General features: G+C 37.3%; 1 protein-coding gene across 1 annotated transcript in view; it reads left to right on the top strand.

Moving 5' to 3' along the window:
- Nucleotides 1-23787, top strand: part of epha8 (eph receptor A8) — a 137679-nt gene that overhangs the window by 58897 nt on the left and 54995 nt on the right. The window contains exon 5 of the mRNA XM_055183985.2: nt 13357-14020. Coding sequence (XP_055039960.1) covers nt 13357-14020 — 664 coding nt within the window. The remainder of the gene's footprint in view (nt 1-13356; nt 14021-23787) is intronic.

The raw sequence follows: 23787 nt of genomic DNA, 5'->3' as shown, positions 1-23787 counted from the left end.
CTAGTCAGCCCATAAAAAAACAGAAACCGGAAGTAAAGTTCGGACCAGACGGGTATCACGTCACCGCATGTTCGTCCGATGAAACTGTCTATAACATTGATTCATATTTTTACACATATTGTAGACATATTTTCCTAAAGTAACTTACAGTGGATTCAACCCATGCATTTCATCAGAATGTGTTTCCTAAGAATCGATGCACTCCCAAAGCAAAGCTCCATTATTGGGCTACAGGAACACTAAAGAACTTATGAAAAGATTTTGTATAGACTGCATTTAAACTACATTTATGAGATTGTAAAAATATTGTTCTACGAGTAATTGTCATTCTACTAAAAACAAAATGATATGACGCAAGAATAACTCAATTCACAACATACACTTTGGTGCGCAACCTTCGTTCAGTCTTTAGCAAATATACTCGTATCATTATAACGCACGTGTCTGTGGAGGTCTGATAGGTGATGTTTAATGGTGCTTCTCTGTAACTTTTGGAGTAATTACATCTCAAGTACTTAAGGAAAAACCTCTTCTACTTATCTTCCTGAAACAGCTTCGTGTTATTAAGAATAGCTGCTCCCCTGTCCTGACCGTAGGCACTTGAATAAATACTGATGTTTCATCACCTCTCACGTCGTGAAGAAACTGCACAGGTCTTAAGAAAATATTTTCTAGGGCCCAAAAGATTTAGCGTCATGATAATGTGTTTGTACTGCAGCGATATATCATTTATATAGTAAAGATCTGTCTCCACGAAGGAAATTTCATAGCTAAGATGTTGCTCTTTTTAAGCTCAGTACACATGATAGAGTTCTCAGTTACACATATTGCTTTGTTTATACTCGACGGGTCCGCATGAGCGCATTGGTGTGCGCGACAAAAAATTACGTCAAACTGGAGTGGGCAGTCTTGCGCGTTGGGTACACGAGACCCCATTTCGTGTGGATGTGTGCACGGCAACTTTTTGTAACTGTGCATACGGCTCCGCATCCGAAAATGACCGAACTCGAGGCGATTCTGGCCGAACAGGCAAGCCTGTGACGTATCTCTTTGATCAATACATGTACCACAATGCATATACTATTTATCTGACACTCTTAAAGTCAAGTATCATTACCATTTAAAACGCATTTTTTTCCCCTATTATTTGATTATATTTGTAGTAAATGTACTACTGGATTGGGAATAAAATACAAACCTTGAGATTTCTGTACTGTTTGTTTAGTAAAACTTTAATTAAATGATAATGTTTAATAAAGACATATTTAAGAGATTATTGTTTTATTCATGTACTCATATTTATATGTCATGTTCTGATGTTAGAAACATCAGGGTTGTTCCACACTGCAAAAAATTATTTTCAAGAAAAAAAATCTTACTATTTTTGTCTTGTTTTCAGTAAAAATATCAAAAAAAAATTAAATTAAGATACATTTTCTTGATGAGCAGAGCGACCCAAGAGAATGGGTCTGGTTTTTAGACCAAAAATGTCGAATTTAAGTGATTTTGTGCATAAAACAAGCAAACAAATCTGCCAATGGGGTAAGCAAAAAAATCTTGAAAATTTTTCTTAAACACTAAATTCAAGAAAATTTTAAAAAAAATTGCTTACCATTGGCAGATTTTTTTGCTTGTTTTGTGTACAAAAGCACTTAAATTTGATATTTTTGGTCTAAAAACTAGACTTATTTTCTTGGGTCATTTTGCTCATCAAGAAAGATCATCTTAATTTAAGAATTTTTAGATATTTTTACTGAAAACAAGACAAAAATACTAAGAATTTTTTTCTTGAAAATAATTTTTTGCAGTGTATCCTCTTCTTTGTGTTTGTTTTTGCACTCAATTGCTCACGTCACCCCCTGGCGGATCGAAGAATAGTGCAACAGCAAGCGTGTTAACTATAAACGCCTCATCTTTTTGTTGAGACGCGTGCACGATAAGCGGAGACTCGCGTTGCGGACCAAAGCATGAGTATAAACAAAGCTTTAAGGTGCTTCACGATGCCATAGAAGAACCATTTTTAGATGAATGGTTCCATAAAGAACCTTTAACATCTGAAGAACCTTTTTGTTTCACAAATATAATCTTTGACAAAAATGGTTCTTTTATTGGATCTTTTTTTAGCTCAACGTTACCTCAGATGTTTCAAAGGTTGTTGAGAATGCTGTCTAAGTAGTAGGCACTAAGTTTTGGTAACACTTGGTTTTGGAGAAAAGCAATGTGGGATTACTAGATTCTGAGCAAAAGGCTCCATCTGCTCTCCATTTCATCCCGTTGCTGTATTAAAGAGATCTCATATGTGATTATACTGTCCTGTGGGTCGGAAAAATAGGACAGCCTAAAGCAAGAGATTGAATAGCAGACAGCTCAGTACATCTTAAATTCAGCCCAGGCAATGGAGATGCTTCCCAAAACCCACAGCTGAATCAGTAAAGAAGTGCTCACTAAATGATATAAATATTCCATTAAGATTACTGCTAGGCATATTGCGTAAGCTACGATATAATAACTTCATTTTTGTTTGAATGTTAAAAAGTCTCCTTACAGATGAGTCCTCTTTTATACTGAAGATTTCTAGACACTTATTTATTCGTCTGGACGCTTTGAAGCACAGAGGACACATTAAGACTAGATGATGATTATAAAAGATGTCCTCAACCTCATGGGCACGACTTTGTGTTTACGAGAGACAGACCTATACCGAATTAACAGAGATTTTCTATGAAGGTTATCGCTGGCAGTGCCTGTTTTTCAATCAGCGGTCAAAGGATCAAGATTTCTCACACTTGAGTGAAACAAGGTGTGTGGTTTGTTTCCAAGATTATTGTCTGTCTACAGGATTGTGCTAAATACTGTACCACCCCGGGATGGACAGTTGTCATGTGCTGCTTTTGTCAGTCCACATTCGAAGGATTTTCTCATTTCAGACACTAATCTGAAATTGGATCACCAAGAACCGAGACAAGACTTTTCTCTGCCGAGTCAGTTTAAGACTACTGTTAAAATCTTTATCACCCCATGTGACTTTCACTTTTAACCCTGGGTTAAGCAGTGGTGTACACTTGTATATTTCAAAGTCAATAGATGTATCTTTGCTTTTGCAAACCCCAACTTGTAATATCAATGTTAACTCTTTCCCTGCCAGTGTTTTTTTTTAAGTTGCCAGCAAGTGCCAGCAATTTTTATGATTTTCACAAAAGTTTAATGCCTTCCAGAATTTTTTTCTTTAACTCTTTCTCCGCCAGCATTTATTTAAAAAATTGCCAGCCAGCACCAGCAATTTTCATGATACAACAATAGTTGAATGCCTTCCAGAAAATGTTCTTCTTTAAATATCTCAACATACAATATATCAAATGAAAGAACAGATCTTCTGCTTTCAAAAAAAATAAAAATAACGTTTCATCCTACCTTCATTAGTTCTCTTTTTATCACATCTCAAATATGGGTAGGATTTTTTCAAAAACACCAAATTTTGATCAAAAAGCTGAGATAATTCCATTTTTGTGAAGGACTTTTTATAGAGATCAGATGCAGAGCAATCTTTAAAACATACACGGAGTTCATTCTCTTTCACGTTAGGCGTTACTTCCGGTTTGTATAAGTTGCTGAAGTGCACCACCTGGTGGAAAATAGCGGTATTGCGGAAAGCCGGAAATTCTCGTCATTGGCAGGGAAGCGTTTTTTTCTAAATTGACGAGTTATCTCGTCAATAGTCGGGAAAGAGTTAAATATATAAACATACATTATATAAATGAAAGAACAAACCCTCTGCTTTCAAATAAAACATATAACGTTTTATCCTACCTTTATTTGTTTTCTTTTTATCACCTCTCAAATATGGGTGGGTTTCTTCGCCTAATTTTGACCAAAAGCTGAGATAATTGCAGTTTTGTAAAGGACTTTTAATAGAGATCAGATTCAGACCGATGATCAAAACATACACAGAGTTTGAACTGTTTGCCCTAAGGAAATACTTCAGAGTTTTATAAGTTGGGTAAGAGCGTCAACTGGTGGATATTAGCGGTATTATGGATTGTCGGAAAAACTCGTCATTGGCAGGGAAGCGTTTTTTCTTAATTGACAAGTTAACTTGTCTATGGCAGGGAACGAGTTAATTGCCAATGCTGTTATGAAATCTTAAATACAATGTTGAATGATATTAATACTTTAGTTTACTATGGTAGTACCATGGTAATGTTTTTGGTACATTCTAAAAATGCTGGGTTATTTTCAACCCAGCATTGGGTCAAAACGGGACAAACCCAACCCGTTGAAAATGCTGGTTGTTTTATCCCATTGCTGGGTCAAATATTAAAAAAAATTGGGTTAATTAAACCCTGGGTTGACCCAACACCGGGTTGAAAAGAACCCAGCATATTTCGAGTGTCTTCATACATTATTTTTTTGTATAACGGCTAATTCTAAATGTAGAAAGCTGGTAGTGATGCTGTTTTTGTGCAGATGTTTTTTTTTTGTAGCATCTTTATAATGACTGACTGTTGGAAAACATGTATATTGCTTTAGCTCTCTGTTTGTGTTTACAGCTGTGGTGAGGTGACACAGATTATTATGAATAGATGTATTCAGGTGAAACTCATCCCTCGGTTGCGAACTAACAGAAGTTGTGCCCCATATAAACTGATGAAAAATGAATCTTCACCAAAGCGAATGAAAATGCTAAATGATTCCTGTGATCATGTGCCGTAAGACAATGTTGATGTCCTGTACTTATCTTGAAAAACTGTGACCCCAAAAAGTATTTGGACATTTTAGATTTGCACTTAAAATGCATGATGCATGATGTCACTCAATTTTTTCCAAACTCCTACATGAAGAGTGATTTTTCTTTGAGATGTTAAAGTCAGTTCCCATCAAGTTGTTTTAACGGCATAGTTCATCCAAAGATTATAATTTTATCCTCATTTACTCACCCTCATGTTGCTCTGAACCTGTATGAGTTTTTTATTTTATTTTGATGAACACAAAAGAAGATATTTTGATAAATGATAGAAAAAAATGTGAAGTTAACTTTGGGGTATGTACCTTTGCATATCGTTAACATGTACTTATACACACCAAAGAAAATGTAAAACTGTCAATCTTTTCATTAAAACCAAAAAAGATTAAATGTGCGAATTTTAATTATGTTAAATTTAATTAGGGTCAGAATCATCTTTTTCAGTACATGTTGGGTTAATCAATAAATCTATGCTGGATTGTTTCAACTCATGATGGAGTTAACAACAACCCAGTGTAGATTTACTGATAACCCAACATGTCCAATATTTACCCAGCATTGGGTTAAAAATAGGGCCGGGGCTTTAACGCGTTAATTAAGATTAATTAATTACACAAAAAATAACGCGTTAAACATTTTTAACGCATTTTAATCACACTTTTCGGCGGACCGAATATACTGGATTACCAACTAGCGTTCATCATGACTTCAGACAACAACAAACCACAGTGAACATGAACGAAGAAGCTGATGAGATTAGTTGATGAGTTTGGTTGGCCCCGTGGATGGGAATTTTTTTTATAAAAAACGAACGGATGGAATCGTCGATAAGAGCATGGTTGTGTGTAAGCTATGCAACAAGGAATTTGCATATCACCGCAGCACATCGAGCCTCAAGTATCATCTCAATGCAAAACATATAGCAGCTAGCATAGACGTTAGCCCGACTCCGAGTACAACGACTTGGTTGAACAAAAATAAACAATATTTTGTTGCTTAAGCTTATATTCAGTCATTATTCATGGTATACTAAAAATCCATGTGAAAAAATAACTTCTCAATGTTCTCAGGTTAAATATTTATATGTGATTAAAATGTGATTAATTGTGATTAATTAATTACAAAGCCTCTAATTAATTAGATAAATGTTTTTAATCGAGTCCCGGCCCTAGTTAAAAATAACCCAGCAGAATTTGTGGAGCAGTATCAAATAATTGACTGTGGAAATCAATTATGTGAAATTTATAGTCCAAGAATGTTCAGAAAGCATAAGGCACTGAAACGAATAGAAAAAGGTTAAAACATTCATCGACATGAAGATTATGTAGATTAACTCCATTTACACATAAAAGTGCTTCAATGAAATAAAAAAACTATAACCGAACAGAACAGAAGGATTTCTATTGTTCCTCTCTGAAATATCATGGCTTTGATTGATTTCTATCATCTAATATATAATGGAGCTAAAACAAAACCTAGGCTTTCATCAGAAACTTCATAAAGCGTTAATAAAATTCCACACACACATCGAGTCCACCTGAATAAAGCTCAAATGCACCAATAAAAGCTATTCAGACTCTCTCATCTAATCATTAGTCCAAGGACAGATTGAGTTGAACTGCTGTAGAGTTAATGTCTGGTTATGGTGTACGGTGGAATAAAAACATTTTAATTACCGCAGCAGCGTTTTTGTGGTCACACATGGGAAGCAGGGATCGAGGTGAGATCAGGGATGTATTGAAATCCTCTCATGTGTCGAGGTCAGGATCACTGTGGTCAGCTAAAGATCCTCTGAGGTTACCCATCTCCCTTCAATTAGGGCGTCAAGACCTATAATGTATTCAGAAGAGGAGATTTACACAAGGCCAGCAGAGCTGAAGACTAGCATTACAGTTTACTGTTTTATATTTATTAGGTGTTTGCTTAACTACATTACATTTACATTTGGCAGATGATTTTATTTAAAGTGACTTACAATGCATTACAAGGTCTACATTTTTATCAAGGTTCAAACACATGACCTTTTGCGCTGTTAACGCAATGCTTTATTTAAGGGGTGTCAAACATACAGCTCGTGGGCTAAAACATGGCCCACAAAGGTGTCCAATTCGGCCCGCATGATGATTTATTATTAAATATTAAATACATATTTTAACAATCCTTTCAGGTGTTGGACGTAGCAGTCGCGTGTGTCTAGTTTAAATCGGAGACAAAGCAGCAAAACGTGGACAAATTCACAGGTGGAGCGTAGGCACCCCCAAAAATTCAGTTGTTTCTGCGGGCATGACTGGTATCAAGAAAGCACCAGCTGCCAACCAGAAATGTGACGCTCCTTACCGTGTTTTGAAGATTAGCTCCCAATGCACTCGCCTGAAAAGTCCGCTCCCCTTCTCACTCTCATAATGGGAGAGGGAGGGTGTTACTGCGCCGAGTCGAAGTACTCCCAAAAGTGCTATTACGCCATAAAATATAGTTCCTCTTTTAAATCCGCTTAGAAAAGCGTTACGTTTTATTTTGTACCACCAAACTTGCTCGTATAACTACTCGTCTTAAATAGGAAAAACATTGATGTGTTTGGTCACATCTAACTTTATCTCTAAATGGTACCATTGAATGAATGTGGCTAAGCTAAATGCTATCGAAGCGTCGCAGCGCGCTCCAGCGCTTACGTGCACGCACACAGATGATAGAGGGATGTATCAACAATTCTTAGTTAAGGTAATAACATATTTTAATATTGAAAATGAGTAGACTATTCCTTTAATATCGTCTTTACTAACTTATCAATACGATCCGAAAATTTTTAACAGCCCGTCAGTTCTACGCGGACCGCAAGAGATGTGATTGGTTCACCGTAGGATCTACGCACAACTATAACGAGCCCTTAAAACATTAAAACCATGTCTGCATTTGTAATTGCCAAACACACCAAAGGAAATGTAAAATCGTGAATCAAATAATACTTGCTCTTTAAAAACCATTTCTGTCTTATATGTGTATAATCTGTACAGCCTTCATGCACCGCAATGATCCTTTTGTGCACCAGAAGGTTTCTGTGGAGTTTAAACCATACAGCACGACTAAATTACCTTTTAGAAACCTTTATTTTTTTAAATGTGGAGGTGTGGGAGTTTGCCAGGTGTTGCTTTGTGGTTTCTACTGTAAGATGTTTTGCATTGTTGCTCAGTGGTTCCTCCCGGTACCCAAAGTCCCAGAGTCTCTGTGACATTCGGTTCACTGTGTACGTCTACACCAGGAGAAATTCACTGGTCTGATTGCTTAGAAAAGCAATAACACATCCATCTTCAACATGCCACAAGTTTGTATCATTCATGTGGTTTATGGTTTAATATTTCGGGTTATGGGTTTGTTCAAACCAGAAACCCAAATATGACTTTTTTGAGTTTGAGTTACAGCCGCAGGTGCTCATTGTGGGTCATGCAGCTCTGTGATGCTCTGCTACTTGTAATATCAGTTCAATCAAACCTTCTGGCATTGTGGTCACGGTTGCTTGTTGTTAGTCTGTATCGTGTAATAATATTCAGTGATATCCATCCAGAGAGCAGATGTAAGAACAGCCTTGGAGAGCATCAGGTCAATAACAGAAGCCTGAGACTTTACATTAACCGACAGCTCTGCACATGCACAGTTAACTCCACTGAGATATATACAGTATATATACCTGTTTCTAGGTTTGCTTTCTTTTGGATGTAGCCTACTGTCTATCTGTAACAGTAAGAAAACAGTTATAATCACTGTTTTAAAACTAAACATAAATTACACAAACCTGTTAAAGGTGCCATAGAATAAAAAATTGTATGGATGTAGGCATAGATGAATAATAAGGGGTCTGTACATGGTAATGACATTTCGTGAGCCTCAAACAAGATTGTTTCCCCATTCTTATGTAAACCTTGTGCATGCAAAACACTGCTGGACAACAGACCAATCTCAACATAACACCGACTGTGACGTTATAGTCGAGATGTACAACCCTTACATTACATTACATATTAATTACATTGTTGTTGCAATGCTTAATCATAAATCCAGATAATTTACTCACCACCATGTCATCCAAAATGTTGATGTCTTTCTTTGTTCAGTCGAGAAGAAATTATATTTTTTGAGGAAAACATTCCAGGATTTTTCTCATTTTAATGAACTTTAATAGAGCCCAACACTTACTTAATTCAACACTTAACAGTTTTTTTTCAACGGAGTTTCAAAGGACTATAAACGATCCCAAACGAGGCATAAGGGTCTTATCTACTGAAACGATTGTCATTTTTGACAAGAAAAATAAAAAATATGCACTATTAAACCACAACTTCTCCTCTAGGTCAGGTCCTGTGATGCGCCAGAGCAACCTCACGCAATACGTCATGACGTCAAGAGGTCACAGAGGACAAACATGAAGCTACACCCCAGTGTTTACAAGTGTGGAGAAAGAGGACCGTTCCAACATTGTTGTATGTGGAATGATACTAATGAATGTCTTTGTGTCAGTTTATTGTTTAAAATGGTCCGCAAATGTGCGTTTCATATATGTAACACGTGACCTCTCTACGTCACTACGCATTTACGTGAGGTCGCGCTGGCGCATCACAGGATCGGACCCAGACGAGAATTTGTGGTTTAAAAGTGTATATTTTTAATTTTTCTTGTCAAAAATGACAATTGTTTCGCTAGATAAGACCCTTATGCCTCGTTTGGGATCGTTTATAGTCCTTTGAAACTCCGATGAAAAAAACTGTTAAGTGTTGAATTAAGTAAGTGTTGGGCTCTATTAAAGTCCATTAAAATTTGAAAAATCCCGGAATGTTTTCATCAAAAAACATAATTTCTTCTCGACTGAACAAAGAAAGACATCAACATTTTGGATGACATGGTGGTGAGTAAATTATCTGGATTTTTTTTTTAGGAAAATGGACTAATCCTTTAAAACAATGTTGTGACTGTTGAGTTAGCGCTATATGCTAGTTAATGCTATATGCGTTTAGGCTGAAGTTCTGCCATTGATGTTATAGTTATGTTTGGCAGGTCTATACTAAAAAAACAAGACTGATTTCACGGAAAGGCATGTTATAGTCATGAAAAATGTTTGTGTCCATGGCATGAAATTCAGCTTTTTTGTGCCTTGAGCACGAATGTCTTTTTCGTGTTACTCACACAAATTTCTATAAATAGTTTCTTTGACTCGGTGGCATGACTTCCTTTTTCGTTTCATTTTATGTATTGTTTTTTCCTTTTTTCTTACCATTGTCGCATGGGGTTAAAATCACTTTCTGTAACATTTTTAGACATCCAAACCCCAACTCCAGGCGGGAATAGTTTTAAAAGCGGAAGAAAACCATGTAGAAACCAATACATAAAAGTGCATCCTAACCCCAAGCGACAATGATATAAAAATAGGAAAAAAAGAAAAAACAATACATAAAATGACACGAAAAAGAAAGTCATGCCACGGACACAAAAAACTATTTATAGAAATCTGTGCGAATTACACAAAAAGGCATTTGTGCTCAAGGCAGGAAAAAATGCTGAATTTCGTGCCATGGGCAGAAATAAATTAATAAAATTTTCGTGACTATAACACGACTTTCCGTGAGATCCGTAGACTGTAAAAAAAGATGGATGACGCGACGTCGCCTCCTTCTTTTGTAATGAATTGAAGTAAAAAAAAAATGTCCGACCATGGTCGCTGCCATGTTACGTAAAAACGTCAGTTTGGAGCCAAGGCATGCTCAGAAGGAATCGTCCGTGGAGAAACGGGCGTGTTGTTATGATTGGCGTGGTTGAATTGGGCGCACAAGCGTTTGGGCGGAAGTTTGATACCGCCAATCATAACAACACGCCCGTTTCTATAGCATCAAATTACTCGCTAAAATTAAACTTATCACAAATAAAAACAATTGAACATATATCAGCGTGATAACAACTACCTTAAAGGACCAAAAACATCCTTCGAAAAATTTCATTGGAAATGTAAATATTTTTTTTATTTAGAGCAGAGTCCCATTCGTTTTTATGGAGAGGGCGGGGTTTATGACTTGTACTGCATCCAGCCACCAAAGATTGAGATATTTCACTTTTCAATATGCATGAGGCATACCCGGTGAGGTCATGTTGAAAAACACAAACTTACCACTCAGAAACGTCCATTAACAATCTCCAAACAATTCATTATTCCTCAAAGGTCGCCGTGATTTCACCAAGTAAGATGTGATCCTGGATCAACATTTTTTGTTGATCCTGGATCAATGTTTCAATCAAAGATACCCCAACCTACCCTTAACTCAAACCCTAACAATTTTTAACCCCCTTAAATTACTGTGAAATAATAGTTTGAGGAGTATTTCTTAAAAGCCCCTAACCCAATCCTAAAATTAAACCTAACATATACACTAATCCTAATCCTGCAATCTGATTGGTTAATGAAGATGTTTATCCAGGACCAACAATGGTGTTGATCCAGGATCACATCCTACTTGGTGAAATCACGTTCACCATTCCTCAAATTCCTTATCTTCATCTGATACAGACTCAAACATAAGATCTGTATACACACTCACAGAGCTACTGAAGAAGCTGCTCTGAGAAACAGCCAATCAGAGCGGAGCTCTACATTATTATTCATTACCCTTTCAAATAAGGTAATAATAGATCATTTTATTCTAAAGGCAAATCCAAGAGTTGTAAATGGACATGTAAAAACATTTCTGGATAATTTTTGCACTTAATAAAGCCACATACATTCTATGTAGATATCAGAGAACATTATTTTAAAGCATACTTTGGCATCTTTAACTGTAATAGAAAAAATGACACAATATATGTAAATAATTATCTATGATGTATTGTTTTAAGAATATTCTGAATTATTATACAATGACAATCGTTATTTTTGGCTACTCCCCTCTGAATCAACAGCTTTCCATTGCAAAGAAGCCCTGGAGCACCCCGTGTCCATTTCTCTCATCCTACAGTCCCCTGCTTTTAATTACAGTCGAATATTCAGCTTTCGCTCGCGGCTCGTGTGTGTGTGTGTGCCATACGCAGAGCTTGATGTGAGCTCTAAGCTGGAAGAGATGAAAGACCTGCTGTGTGGCAGCTCTTCTCCTGGGGCTTTACCATACTCCAGCTCGGGGTCTTTCAGAGTGCAGCAAGCCTCCAACTCGCCTGCCTCTGTATTTCATGAGCGGGCCAAAAGAGATGAGATAATTGCCCACAGACAGCTTGTCTGAGGCCATCAGATTGGACCATGAGACAACCGTCAGTAAACTCTCAATCCAGATGAAGTTTTCCTGCAAACGCTCTTTAATTTAAATTGAGGGACGTTCTTGGTTGTCTCCTTGAAAGTTACTGAAAATTGTACAGAATACTTTAGCAGTGTTTCTGGAAGCCTACTCAGATTTCAAATATTTATCGAGAGAGGTCTGGTGTCATGTGACCGCTTCTGTGTTTCATGCACTTTTAATGAGCATTTACCATTTTAGTTCAAGTTGAGCTAATGATTTGAACTATTGAAAGGAACAGATTACCAAAAATATTTTTATTTATTGTCAATTTACAGTACACAGATTGGTAAGTACTGGACAGAACACACTGTTGGGTTAAAAAATTACCCAACCATGGGTTAAAAACCCATCATTGTTGAGTGTATCCTTATACTGTTTCAAACCTGTGTGAAGTTTTCTTTGGAAGGGTTACCCAAATTGGAGATCTTCTCTGGTCAAAAAAATAAACCCGACTCGCTTTTGACATGAACCAGACTTACATAAATCTTTAATTTTTTTGTAAAGACCTGACCCCAGACAAACCCAAGACAGTTAGACCCAAGTCTGATCCGGCCCAGTGACAATTTTTTTAACTCGACTGGACCCGAATGTAAAGGCCCCACACGCAAGATAGTTCCCGTCTTCTCGAGTACATTTGGCAAAAACATTTATTTTCAATTCCCAGAGGCTGCTTATACCCGACCTGTGCCCGAGGGACACGTGAAACTTTTAGACCGAACCTGCTCGGGTCTCGGTGATGGACCTCGGGCTTTCAGATCTAAGTGGACTGGTGAAGACCTGTGTATAAGTTACCAAAGACACAAGTGTGAATAAACAATACTGTATATGACAAAAAATAAATTCTATAACTATTTATTCTTGCCTGATTGTTTGCATTGCGTAAGAAACTGCTTAAATTGCACGAAAATAGGTATTCTTAATGTTATTTGAGAAACGCAGACTGCATTCATCACAATACAAAATTAATCTTATGCATGGCAACACAATGCAAGATATAATTGTTTTAAAGCAACGCTCACGCACATTGCTCGGAGTTGTAATATGCAGTTGAAACAATAATGCACTGATTTATAAGAATCTTCTCAATGCAAATATGTAAATCCCTGCTGAAAAGACTAGACCGAAATGAATTTCCATAGCTGATGCTGGTGTGGATGGTGAACTATACCAGTGACATATCTTCTCAGCAGGGTCTCAAAATACAATCTCTTTGAATTTAAGTTGTGTATATAGCAGAACATATCAAGTGAGAGAGCTCTTGTGCTGTCATGGGTCCGTTTCTGAAATAACCTCCCTCTCGTCTTTCTTCACCAGTGGGATGCAATCAACGAGATGGACGAGTATTTCACCCCCATTCACACATACCAGGTGTGCAACGTCATGAGCCCGAGCCAGAACAACTGGCTAAGGACCAACTGGATCCAGCGAGATGGCGCCCGCCGCATTTACATCGAGATGAAGTTCACTCTCCGAGACTGCAACAGCATGCCAGGTGTGCTCGGCACCTGCAAGGAGACCTTTAACCTCTACTACTACGAGACCGACCGCGACGTTGGGACGACCATCTGGGAAAGTCAGTTTTCCAAGATCGACACCATCGCGGCCGACGAGAGTTTCACTAACGTGGACTTAGGCGTACGGAGACTAAAGCTCAACACGGAAATTCGTGGCGTGGGGCCGCTCAGCAAGCGCGGGTTCTACTTGGCGTTCCAGGATATAGGCGCTTGCATTGCCGTTGTGTCGGTGCGGGTTTATTACAAGCGCTGCACGGGCATGGCTCGAAATCTGGCCATCTTCACGGATGTGGTAACCGGGGCGGACTCGTCGTCGCTCGTGGAGGTCAGAGGTCAGTGTGTGGACCATGCGGAAGAGAGAGACACGCCCAAGATGTACTGCAGCGCTGAGGGAGAGTGGCTTGTTCCTATTGGACGATGCGTGTGCAGCGCGGGGTTTGAGGAGCACAGAGATAACTGCATTGGTGAGTAGCAAAATTTGGCTTGTTCCTATTTGCATAAGGAATTGCATATAGTTTCAGATAATCAATAAAATATACATTTTGAAAAGAAATACACAAGTGGCCAAGAAAAAAATGCAACTAAGATCTCTTTAATAGTTGAAATGAGATCAAATGAAGAGCAAATTTAATCTTTAAATCCTTAAAGATATCTCAGCAGTGTTACAAAATTTTCTCACTCAGACTCACCAAGTTTAGTCCGGCTATGAGTAACCCTCTTCCAGCCGAACAAAACTTGAATTTAGTTACATATCGTTTAGTGGTCGACCGATATGAGGTTTTTTATGGCCGAAGCTGATACAACACAAATGTTATTACAGTAAATAAGAGACAAATAGAAAATTGGTAAGAGTAAAAATACATTTGTTATGCATAACATTTATAATTTACTGAGCCCCTAAGGTGAAATTGGAGTAAAAAAAACCTAAAGTTTAGTTTCGCGTGCGCACGCGATGTTTCACGTGCGCACGCAAAACTAAACGCGATAGTTTCATGTGCGCACACAAAACTAAGCGTGAAAGTTTCACGTGCACACGCGAAACTAAACGCGATAGTTTCACGTGCGCACGCAAAACTAAACGCGATAGTTTCATGTGCGCACGCAAAACTAAGCGTGAAAGTTTCACATGCACACACGAAACTAAACGCGATAGTTTCACATGCGCTTGCAAAACTAAACATTTTTTACGTAACATAACGTGTTAAAAAGTTAATAATGATTGGTGGTCATTTTACTGTCTGTCAGACTTTAGCTTAACATTGAGTGACACTGAGTGTCTTTTTTATTGCAAACATCAAATTAAGTAATAGAGAAATTTACTGGCCGATTGAAAAGATTTATCGGCTAATGCCGATAAAAAAAGTCAAAATATCTGCCGATATATCGGCCTCTGCAATAAGTATATTGTCCTATCAGTAATGTCGTTTTTTTCAAAATAACTTGTGATATGTCTGCTATTCCATCATGTAAGCAAAATCAACAGTGATTACAAGCTGTTTGGATTCATTTATTATTTCAATTATTTTATTTATTTATTTTATTATAAAGAATTGTTTTATTTCTCATGGTTAGACATCTATACATTTTATTGACAAACCAAATTGTGCCTTGTTTTAGTCTAGACACCTGTGCTGTGTTTGGACACCTATAGATGTCTTTTAAATGCCAAATTGCTTGCTGGTCCTTCATGGTTGTGTTGTATATTTCAGCAGATACATGACTAAATGCTCTGCAATTGTTATTAATTCAATTTCCCCTTGTTGCAGATACTAAAGCATTCTGTTTTGAACATGTTACTCAAACCGTCACAAGCTCATACTCTGTCAGGTAATTTTCTGCCTGATCTGTGGCTAATAGCACTCGCCGCAATCCATTCCCCCTGCCTCCTTTCTGAAGCGCCGCTTGCGTGTAAAGGTTAAATGCCTGAGCTACAGACTCTGGCTTTTGTCGTCTAAACTGGGTCATTGTGTTGATCCTCTCTGCGCTTTCCTTCCTCTAGTCACGCAAGTCTCGTGTACAAACCCGGCGCGGTTAACCGGGACATTTATGATCCATGCAAACCGAAAGCACTCTAAAAGCCCTAGGCGGTGGCCACGTGAAGGGATTGCATGTCGTAGCGATAGTAAATGTCAAAAGGCTCTTCGTTTCTTTTCACAGAGAGCTCAGCGACGGCCCCTACTGATGTTTTAAGTGCCGATCAAAACAGAGAGCTCGCTTCACATCTCAATACTGTCAGCTCTGGTTTGGTCTTTTAGTTGTGGATGTGGCTTCAGGCCTTCCAGCCCAGTGTGAAAATGTAGAGAAAATATCCATTTCAGAGGAGTTGAGATGATTCGTGCTCATTGAAGTACGAGGAAGTCTTGTCAAACCCACGACTTGATTTAACCTACTTGTGTTCATGAAAGACTGTCTTTCTTTCATGTCCAGCTGCCGATGGTTAACTTATTCATGAGAAGTTGTAAACAGGCTTTTGTTAAAATAAAAATGCATCATTTGGGAGACGTTATGATTCTGCTTTTTTTAAAGAATATTAGTTTCTAGATGATGCACATTGTTTAGTGGGGGCGTACACACCAAATGCGAATTCAACGATTTGCACACGTAGATTACATACAATGAAAAGTCAATGCAAAGGTGAGAATAGATGCGAAATCGCCCTGATGATGCAAATGACACATGCTATATCTTTTGCAAGACACAAAGTTAAAGTAATTTAGAGCGAGGAACTCGATACTTACCGTTTGGTGTGTACGCAGAATAAGAGTGTTGCGTTTACTTTCTTTTGAAGTTCAGAGTTGGTGTTTTTTGTTAGTCTTGTGTTAGTCATGGAGTTGAGTTTGTAAAAAGCTAACAAGCTCGACTTGTCTGACATTAGATGGTTTCAAAGGCAGTCAAGAGCTGCATTGTTTAAGAGGCTTGCTTTTCACAATCCCAGCCCGCAATTTCCAGATTTCATATTCTCACAGATTATAATTATAAACTCCTCCGTTCAGTCTCGTGTCTGCTTGTGATTGTTAGACGTCTCACTTGCCTTCACGACACGGAGAATGAGAGAAATTCAGTCTGTCACTCGCAGATAATGATATTTATTTTCTCACAGCACACCATCCAACAGAAAGACAAGCTGTGGAGATTTAATGTATGTGAGATAATAGCCCAGACATCAACCAATTAAATCACAGCAAATAGACTCTTTCTATAGTCCATTTTAGACATTTTACTAACTATAAGGAACTTTGCAAATTCTTGTGAACTACCAGTCAATATTTTTTGTTACACTTTCCAAAAAATTACAAAATATATATCACTGTGACGGTACAATATCACTCTGTAAATAGTTAACCGCAAGTTATTCTACACTGAAAAAAAATGATTCATTTAATTTACTAAATTTTTTTAAGGTAAGTGGTCGCAATCAATTTATTTGCTTCAGTTTTTAATAAATCTCGTGGATAATAGCGGATTTACAGTTTACCGTAAAAACTCATCAGGAAAGTGTCATTGGCAGGGAATGTTTTCTCTTAAAGCAACACTAAAGAGTTTTTTTACCTTAAAATAACGTTTCAAAAAAGGTTCAGTCCTTCATCCACTCGAAACAGGGTGAACGGCACTTTCACATTCGCTTTGCAGCCCTCTATCGGCCAAAACCGCACTAAAGAAGTCCTGTAGTTCGAGTGAAAACTACAAAAACTTGCTTTACGGTAGATCTACAATCCAATCAGAGCCAGCTGTGCTGCAGTAGGCTAAATTATTTACGACAGTAGTAATGGATAATTCCGCTTCCAACCTGTAGGGGGAGCAAAGAGCAAAAACTCTTTAGTGTTGCTTTAATTGATCAGATAACTCGTCAATGGCAGGAAAAGAGTTAACCAGATGTTAAGAGATAACCCTGGGTGTTTATAATCTGACATTTCACACTGTGCATTCCTAACCCTTAACCTTTTCATTTGCATATTTGTGGTGTCAACAGTCATGATTGGATAAAAAGCGATGTCCAAAGGGCTTTTCACACTGCACATTTAATTCAATCAGTTTGACATTGCTTGTTATCCAATCATGACTGTTGACAGCGCAAATATGCTAATGAAAACGTTAACCTAGGGTTTAAAAGCAGGGTTTAGAACAAAGATAACCGCCGGGGTTAAACGTAGTGTGAAAAGCTCTTATTTATACCTTTGGAGGCCAGTATGTATCTTTGAGGTACTAATATACACCCTTTAGGTACAAATTTGTACTTTTTGAAAGGGTTCCATGGTGACCTCTTTAGGACCTTTATTTCGGTTCTATTTTAATTTGTGTATGTCTGCTTGATTAATTGTGTGTCCCATTAAAAATACCTCTGAAATCGATTCAGAATCGATTTTGAATTGATTCTGTGTTTCATGCACAGCTTGTGCGTGTACTTTTTTTGGGCGTTTTGTTTAGTAAGAAGTCCTTATCAATCTAAAATCATTATGAGTCGGAGTCGTTTATAACGTGCATTTAAAAAAGCAACACTCGTTAAACAAAATCATTCAAGATATTTTTTATTATCTTGAAAATATCTGAAACAATTGGAAGAACAACGATATAAATATGCCTATAGACATTTCCTGGAATAGCGTTTTTAATGCTACTTCTTCTGTGGCACAAAGGGAGTTTCTGCACGAGAGCGCCCCCTGGCTTTGGGATGTGCCGGGATTTCACTGTAATTATTAAAATTCATCCAGCCTGATCTCATGAATTTCCATAGGATAGTCACGTAATTTTTTGCTCATTTTTCCGTGGCATTCTCACGGATCTCTGATTTTTCCGTGGCCCTGCCACGGACTGTCTTTTTCCGTGGCATTCTCACGGATTGGTTACTCAACTGTTTTGTCCAATTTTCTCATCATTGTCGCTTCGGTTTAGGGTTAGATTTACATAAAATTACATCCTTACCCAAAACCAACTCTAACCCCAACACCAGGCGACAAATGTTTAAAGTTTAGAAAATATAAAAGATTAAATCAGAAAAAAGTATAAACCAATAGTTAAAGTGACATCCTAACGCAAACACCAAATCTAACCCTAAACCAAAGCGAAAATGGTTTGAAAATAGGAAAAAGCAGTTGAGTAACCAATCCGTGAGAATGCCACGGAAAATTAGCAAAAAAATTCCATGACTATCCCACGGAACTTTGTGAGATCACGTTGGAAAATGCACATTTGCATGATTAATCGTTACAGCTCTAGTCTGCTTTGTAAGTTTTAAAAGTCTTGCCGCAAAACAGAGAAAAAACAAAACCTTTAGTGTACATTGCATATAAGATGCAGCGATATGTACCTGGAGCAACATTTTTTAGGTTATTCAGAAAACAAGTCGAGTCAATTTTACAATTGTTTAATTGTTTCAAAACAGCTTTACATTAATAAAAGCAGGAGAAAAAAATTGGTGGACAAAAAAATGTAGGTGTATGTATGACGAAAGAGCCCTGGTCAAAATTTTCATTCTGTAAAGCTTTATTCTGTAATTGTGTCTCATGAGGATGTCTGTAAAAATAAATTTGCATGCCTCATCCGTGATAAAACTCATGCTTTCGGATGAAGATAAATTTGCTGTGGATGTGTAAGTTTATAATGCGAAACACCTGGAAATGTGCTGCACATATGTGGTTTATAACATGATCATTCACATTACCCGAATAGCTGATTATATGTGTATGAATACATTTTAAAATTGTATTTAGCACTTGTTGCACCTGATAATAGACGTTTTAAACGTTTTCGTGATTTTCATCTCTATATTTATATCGGCTCTTACTCGCTGTAGAAGAGCAATGAAAGATTGTGCCTACTTACTTCTCAAGACATACTTATCATCATTTTAGTTATGAAGATGTCAATGTTTAAATTGTGCGCAAAAAAAACAACGTTTCACTAATGCAGAAAAAATGTGATGCACGTGACCGTACAGTGATTTTCGTGGTCTAAAAGGAAATGCAGAATGACTTTTGCGTTAATCCCTTTTATAAACTCAGAGATCTTGATTTGGACAGCATAGGTAATTTTGTCGGGATATTTTTTGTGTGTGGTCGGAGAAAAACACTGACATACTGGATTCGGACAGGAACAAAATCACTGATTACCCCATAAGTGATGAAAATTCCTTACGTCCCCATGAGAAACAATTACCGTCCGAATAGGACTTTAGGTTGATAAATGATTTTATCACAGTAGTCTCTTGTGAACTTATATAATGTTTAAGCTTTGTGATTTTATTTTAAAACAGTATACATTTTTATGTTCATCATGTCTAAGTGTAAACAGGATGGTTTATTTGTATTTCAAACTAACTTAAGTCAAAAATGATTCTCAAGTCATCATGCTGTTTTCTAGATATAACATATGTTCCTACGACTGTTCATATGACTCCATCCAAACCAGTCAAAACACAACATGGTAATAATAACTTCAGGGTTTCATACAAGTGAAAATGTATGACGATAACAAAACAGCACATTGTCGGCCCCCGATAACAAACCAGATATAGCGCATGTGAATGCAGAGAATGAGGATTTGTAGAGGTTGGGTGGAGAGGTTGGGTGGGCGACTAATTAGCCTTTTTTGTGTCTTAGCTGGGTGCGCATTGTGTACAGCGTGAAGGTTTCTGGCCAACATATTACATAGGGATTAAATGTGGAAACGGCAGCATTATTAAAGCTCCTCACGCATGTCATTGTTGTGATGCTGCTGGTTTAATCTGTCAGCGCACCACACAGGCAGGCGGACGGACGGACGAATAGGTTTGTGGAAGGGCGGTGGGGGCTTTCTCGACAAAGGAGGGAATTTTATCTCAGCGAGACGGAGCTTCACGTCGCTCAAAATCTCGCTCCCCTCCCCGACCACCAACATTGGTATCAGAAATGTTGGGAAACAATTATGACCGGACAAACAATTTACAATTTATTCCAGGCAGCCGGTATTAATATTTTATATGCTAATACGGTCGAGTCTGTGGATTGGATTGTGTGTGTTTGTCCATTTGATTAAATGACACTGGCAGCACATGATTGACAATGCAGATGTGATAATACGTGTAAATTATTAAAAACATTATACAGTCAGATTTTGAGATTATAATGTGATTTTTCTCTTTCACGTTCTTAAATCGGATAATTTATACCAAACGGTGTGAATGCGAAAATACAGGCCCGCCTCCGTCTTATCAGCTCATTTGCATTGTCATTGTTCTCATGAAACAAACGTGCCGTGTGATAAAAATCCACAAAGCTGCTGCATCAAAGCGACTTCATGAAGCCATTACAGCTTCACGTAAAGACTAAAGAATGAAACGAACACATTCTGCTTTTTTCTGGTAAATGCTGAACACAAAAATTACATTATTTTCTCTTTTAGACCGCTGAGTTTCACTTCAGTTAAACACGCTTAGGTGACAGCAATTCAATCAAGCAATTAACAGCCGTTTAATGCTCATTATCAGAGATACGGATGTCTCATTTGTGGATCGCTGCTCTGTGGAAATTGCCATTTAAACAATAAGAAGAGTTACAACACGAGTAAACTTCTTACACACATACACAATATGTATTTATGTAGTGTATGTATGAACGTGTACAGTATATATACTGTATACTGTAGGCTATGTTATTTTTTATCACCAAGGGGTATTTTTGTGTTTATGAACAACTCTTATGGTTTCTGTCAAGGTCCATTTTCATTGTCATAAATACAGTGGGCCCCAACAGAGTTTGAATTTGAAGTTTTCGTAAGTTTTGTGACGAAACATGCATACAACAAAGACACACCTGTCAACCTGATGCTATGTTTGAATGTATCTCTCAGATCTGCTTTCAGTTTTGCTAAATAAACTCAAAATATTAATAACTTTCTCAAGAAGTTTGTTTGCGCAAGCAGCTTATGGAGTGCCGCAGGGATGATACATTTTTGTAGGCTAACCTGAAAGTTTGCACGATACTGGTTGGTTCCCTGGCAAAAAGCCCATGCATTTTTTTCCATAGACTTTTGGATAAGCGCAAAAATTAAGATCCGTGTTTAACAAAAGTTTATGACACTTACATCTTTTGTTAAAGGATAACTGAAGGAACACCTTTACAATTAAAGTGCATAAAAGCGTTTTTATAACTAAGAAACATTTATTGAATTGTTTAATGTTTCTTACTGGTGAGTTATGCAAAAAATATTAGGTCAACGGCTGATAAATACAATCAGGTTGTAATTGTTTTTTTTGCTGGTAATATACCATTTTATTGAACTATAATGTAATATATATATATATATATATATATATATATATATATATATATATATATATATATATAAAATTAGCATATTGGGCATATAATTCTCTCATCTCTGCAATGTCTAATAAGTTGTGTTTAACTTCACGTGAAGCTGCTAGACCAAAAATGATTGACGCGTCGTGTAAATGCTTCACACACACTGAAAATATAAAGTCTGGATTTACTTAAAAATATAGTGCATCATTTTTGCTTTCATTTTTTAAAGTAAGTATTACATGGAATTTTAAGTAAATCCAAAGTATTATTTTTTATAGTGCAGAAGAAGGAATGGAACATCTTTGATGCAGGCATTAGCAGCAAGGGCATTGCAACGACGTCAAGCTCATATATGGTAAAGACAACGCCAGCGGAAACAGAGAACATTAAACCCATGGGACTGATTGTCTAGCTAAGTCAGAATTTATTACCCGAATGCGTTTCCATCTATAATTTTCGCATTTACTTTTTTTCGCATGAGTCAAAAACCATCTCAAGCGAGTGCAAAAACTTTTATTTTTATTCGAAATTTGCGTTTCCATCACTTTATGCGATGCTTCAAAATGTGCATAAAATCATGGTGATGGAAACATGGCTATTGACATTTGAAAGATAAGCGCCTTCTAGCAGCCAGTGGTTACGTTTCAAGGTTGTATGTCTTGTGCATCAAATTTGCGTCAAATTAGACACATTTAATTCTCTGCAAAAGTAGAAATGGTATCATAAACATTTATGGTTTTAAAGTTATTTTGGAGCATCTAAAACCCACTCTTACCCTTAACCCAGCCATTTCTCAATCATATAAAACAAAACATGCGAGAAATAGTACAGTCACAGGTATTTAATGCATAAATTGACTTATCACTTCTTTTGGCATCAGTTTTTAAACGAGTGTACACCGGATCTGACATTCACATTTGCGTCTTCTCCTCATATAAATTGATCGTTTGATCTCTGTACACTTGGAATACCTATACTTTTGCAAAAAAATCAATTTGACTCTTTTGCATGCTGTGTTATATTTAAAAAACAAAACACTTTCGAAAAGAGAGTCGGGTCGACTACCAAAGCACACTTGTAGCCAATCAGCAGTGAGGAGCGTGTCTACTAACCAACATCATTGCCTGGGTGCGTATGTGTGGGGCGGGTCTATCAAAACAAGGTCCAAATTCTATTGGGGTAGGGGCGTGTTTGATTAGGTGATTTTAAATATCAACATTGGCTTTCAGAGTTCATGGACCCCGCCTTTAATAAAGAAATTAAATAAAAAAAGAATAATAAATAGAAGTGTATTCACTAGTGGTCTCAGAATTTGAACCCCATTTTACATATTTAAAATGTAATCATTATTGTCTATACAAAGAGAAAAGATAAGATTTAAACTGAGAAAATTTAATAAAGGCTGTTCGAATCAACTAGTGACCAAGCTTATTGCTTCAGAAATGGAGATAAATGCATTGAATGCTTGTGTTAACTGAGGCGTTTTACTGCATAGCGTACGCAAGTTTGTGTGGGCTAAAATGAATGCCGGTGCGTGAAGTTTTTAATATCCCCGCTCGGGTCCCTTCTTCCACTAGGGTTTCCCAATGTGGTGCCATGTTTCATTTCTGCCTATTAGCTCATGTGAGGGACGTTTAAGAACGTAATTAAACCGCTCGGCCCCTGTGGGAGCGTTCAGGTAGATTAAACGACTTCATTAGCTTTATACTTCAGCGTAAAGTGCACAGCGTAACCACTGGACAGAAGAGCTGGTGTGAAGTCCTGGCTTTCCCTGTTGAGACTCGACTGTAAAAAATGATACAACGTGTGCATATGCATCTCATAAGTAGTGTCGTCAAAAATATACCGCTGCTTTGATATCAGTACTAAAGAGTAAAGTGGTCAACGAAGTCAAGAAGTGGTCCCTAGACACCCTTTTAAAAATACAGGTACATCTTTGCACCTAAAGAATA

Source organism: Misgurnus anguillicaudatus, chromosome 14, assembly GCF_027580225.2.
Source record: "Misgurnus anguillicaudatus chromosome 14, ASM2758022v2, whole genome shotgun sequence".
In the NCBI taxonomy this organism is placed as follows: Eukaryota; Metazoa; Chordata; class Actinopteri; order Cypriniformes; family Cobitidae; genus Misgurnus; species Misgurnus anguillicaudatus.
The sequence above is the reverse complement of the archived record's forward strand: the minus strand, read 5'-3'. Positions and strand labels throughout refer to the sequence as shown.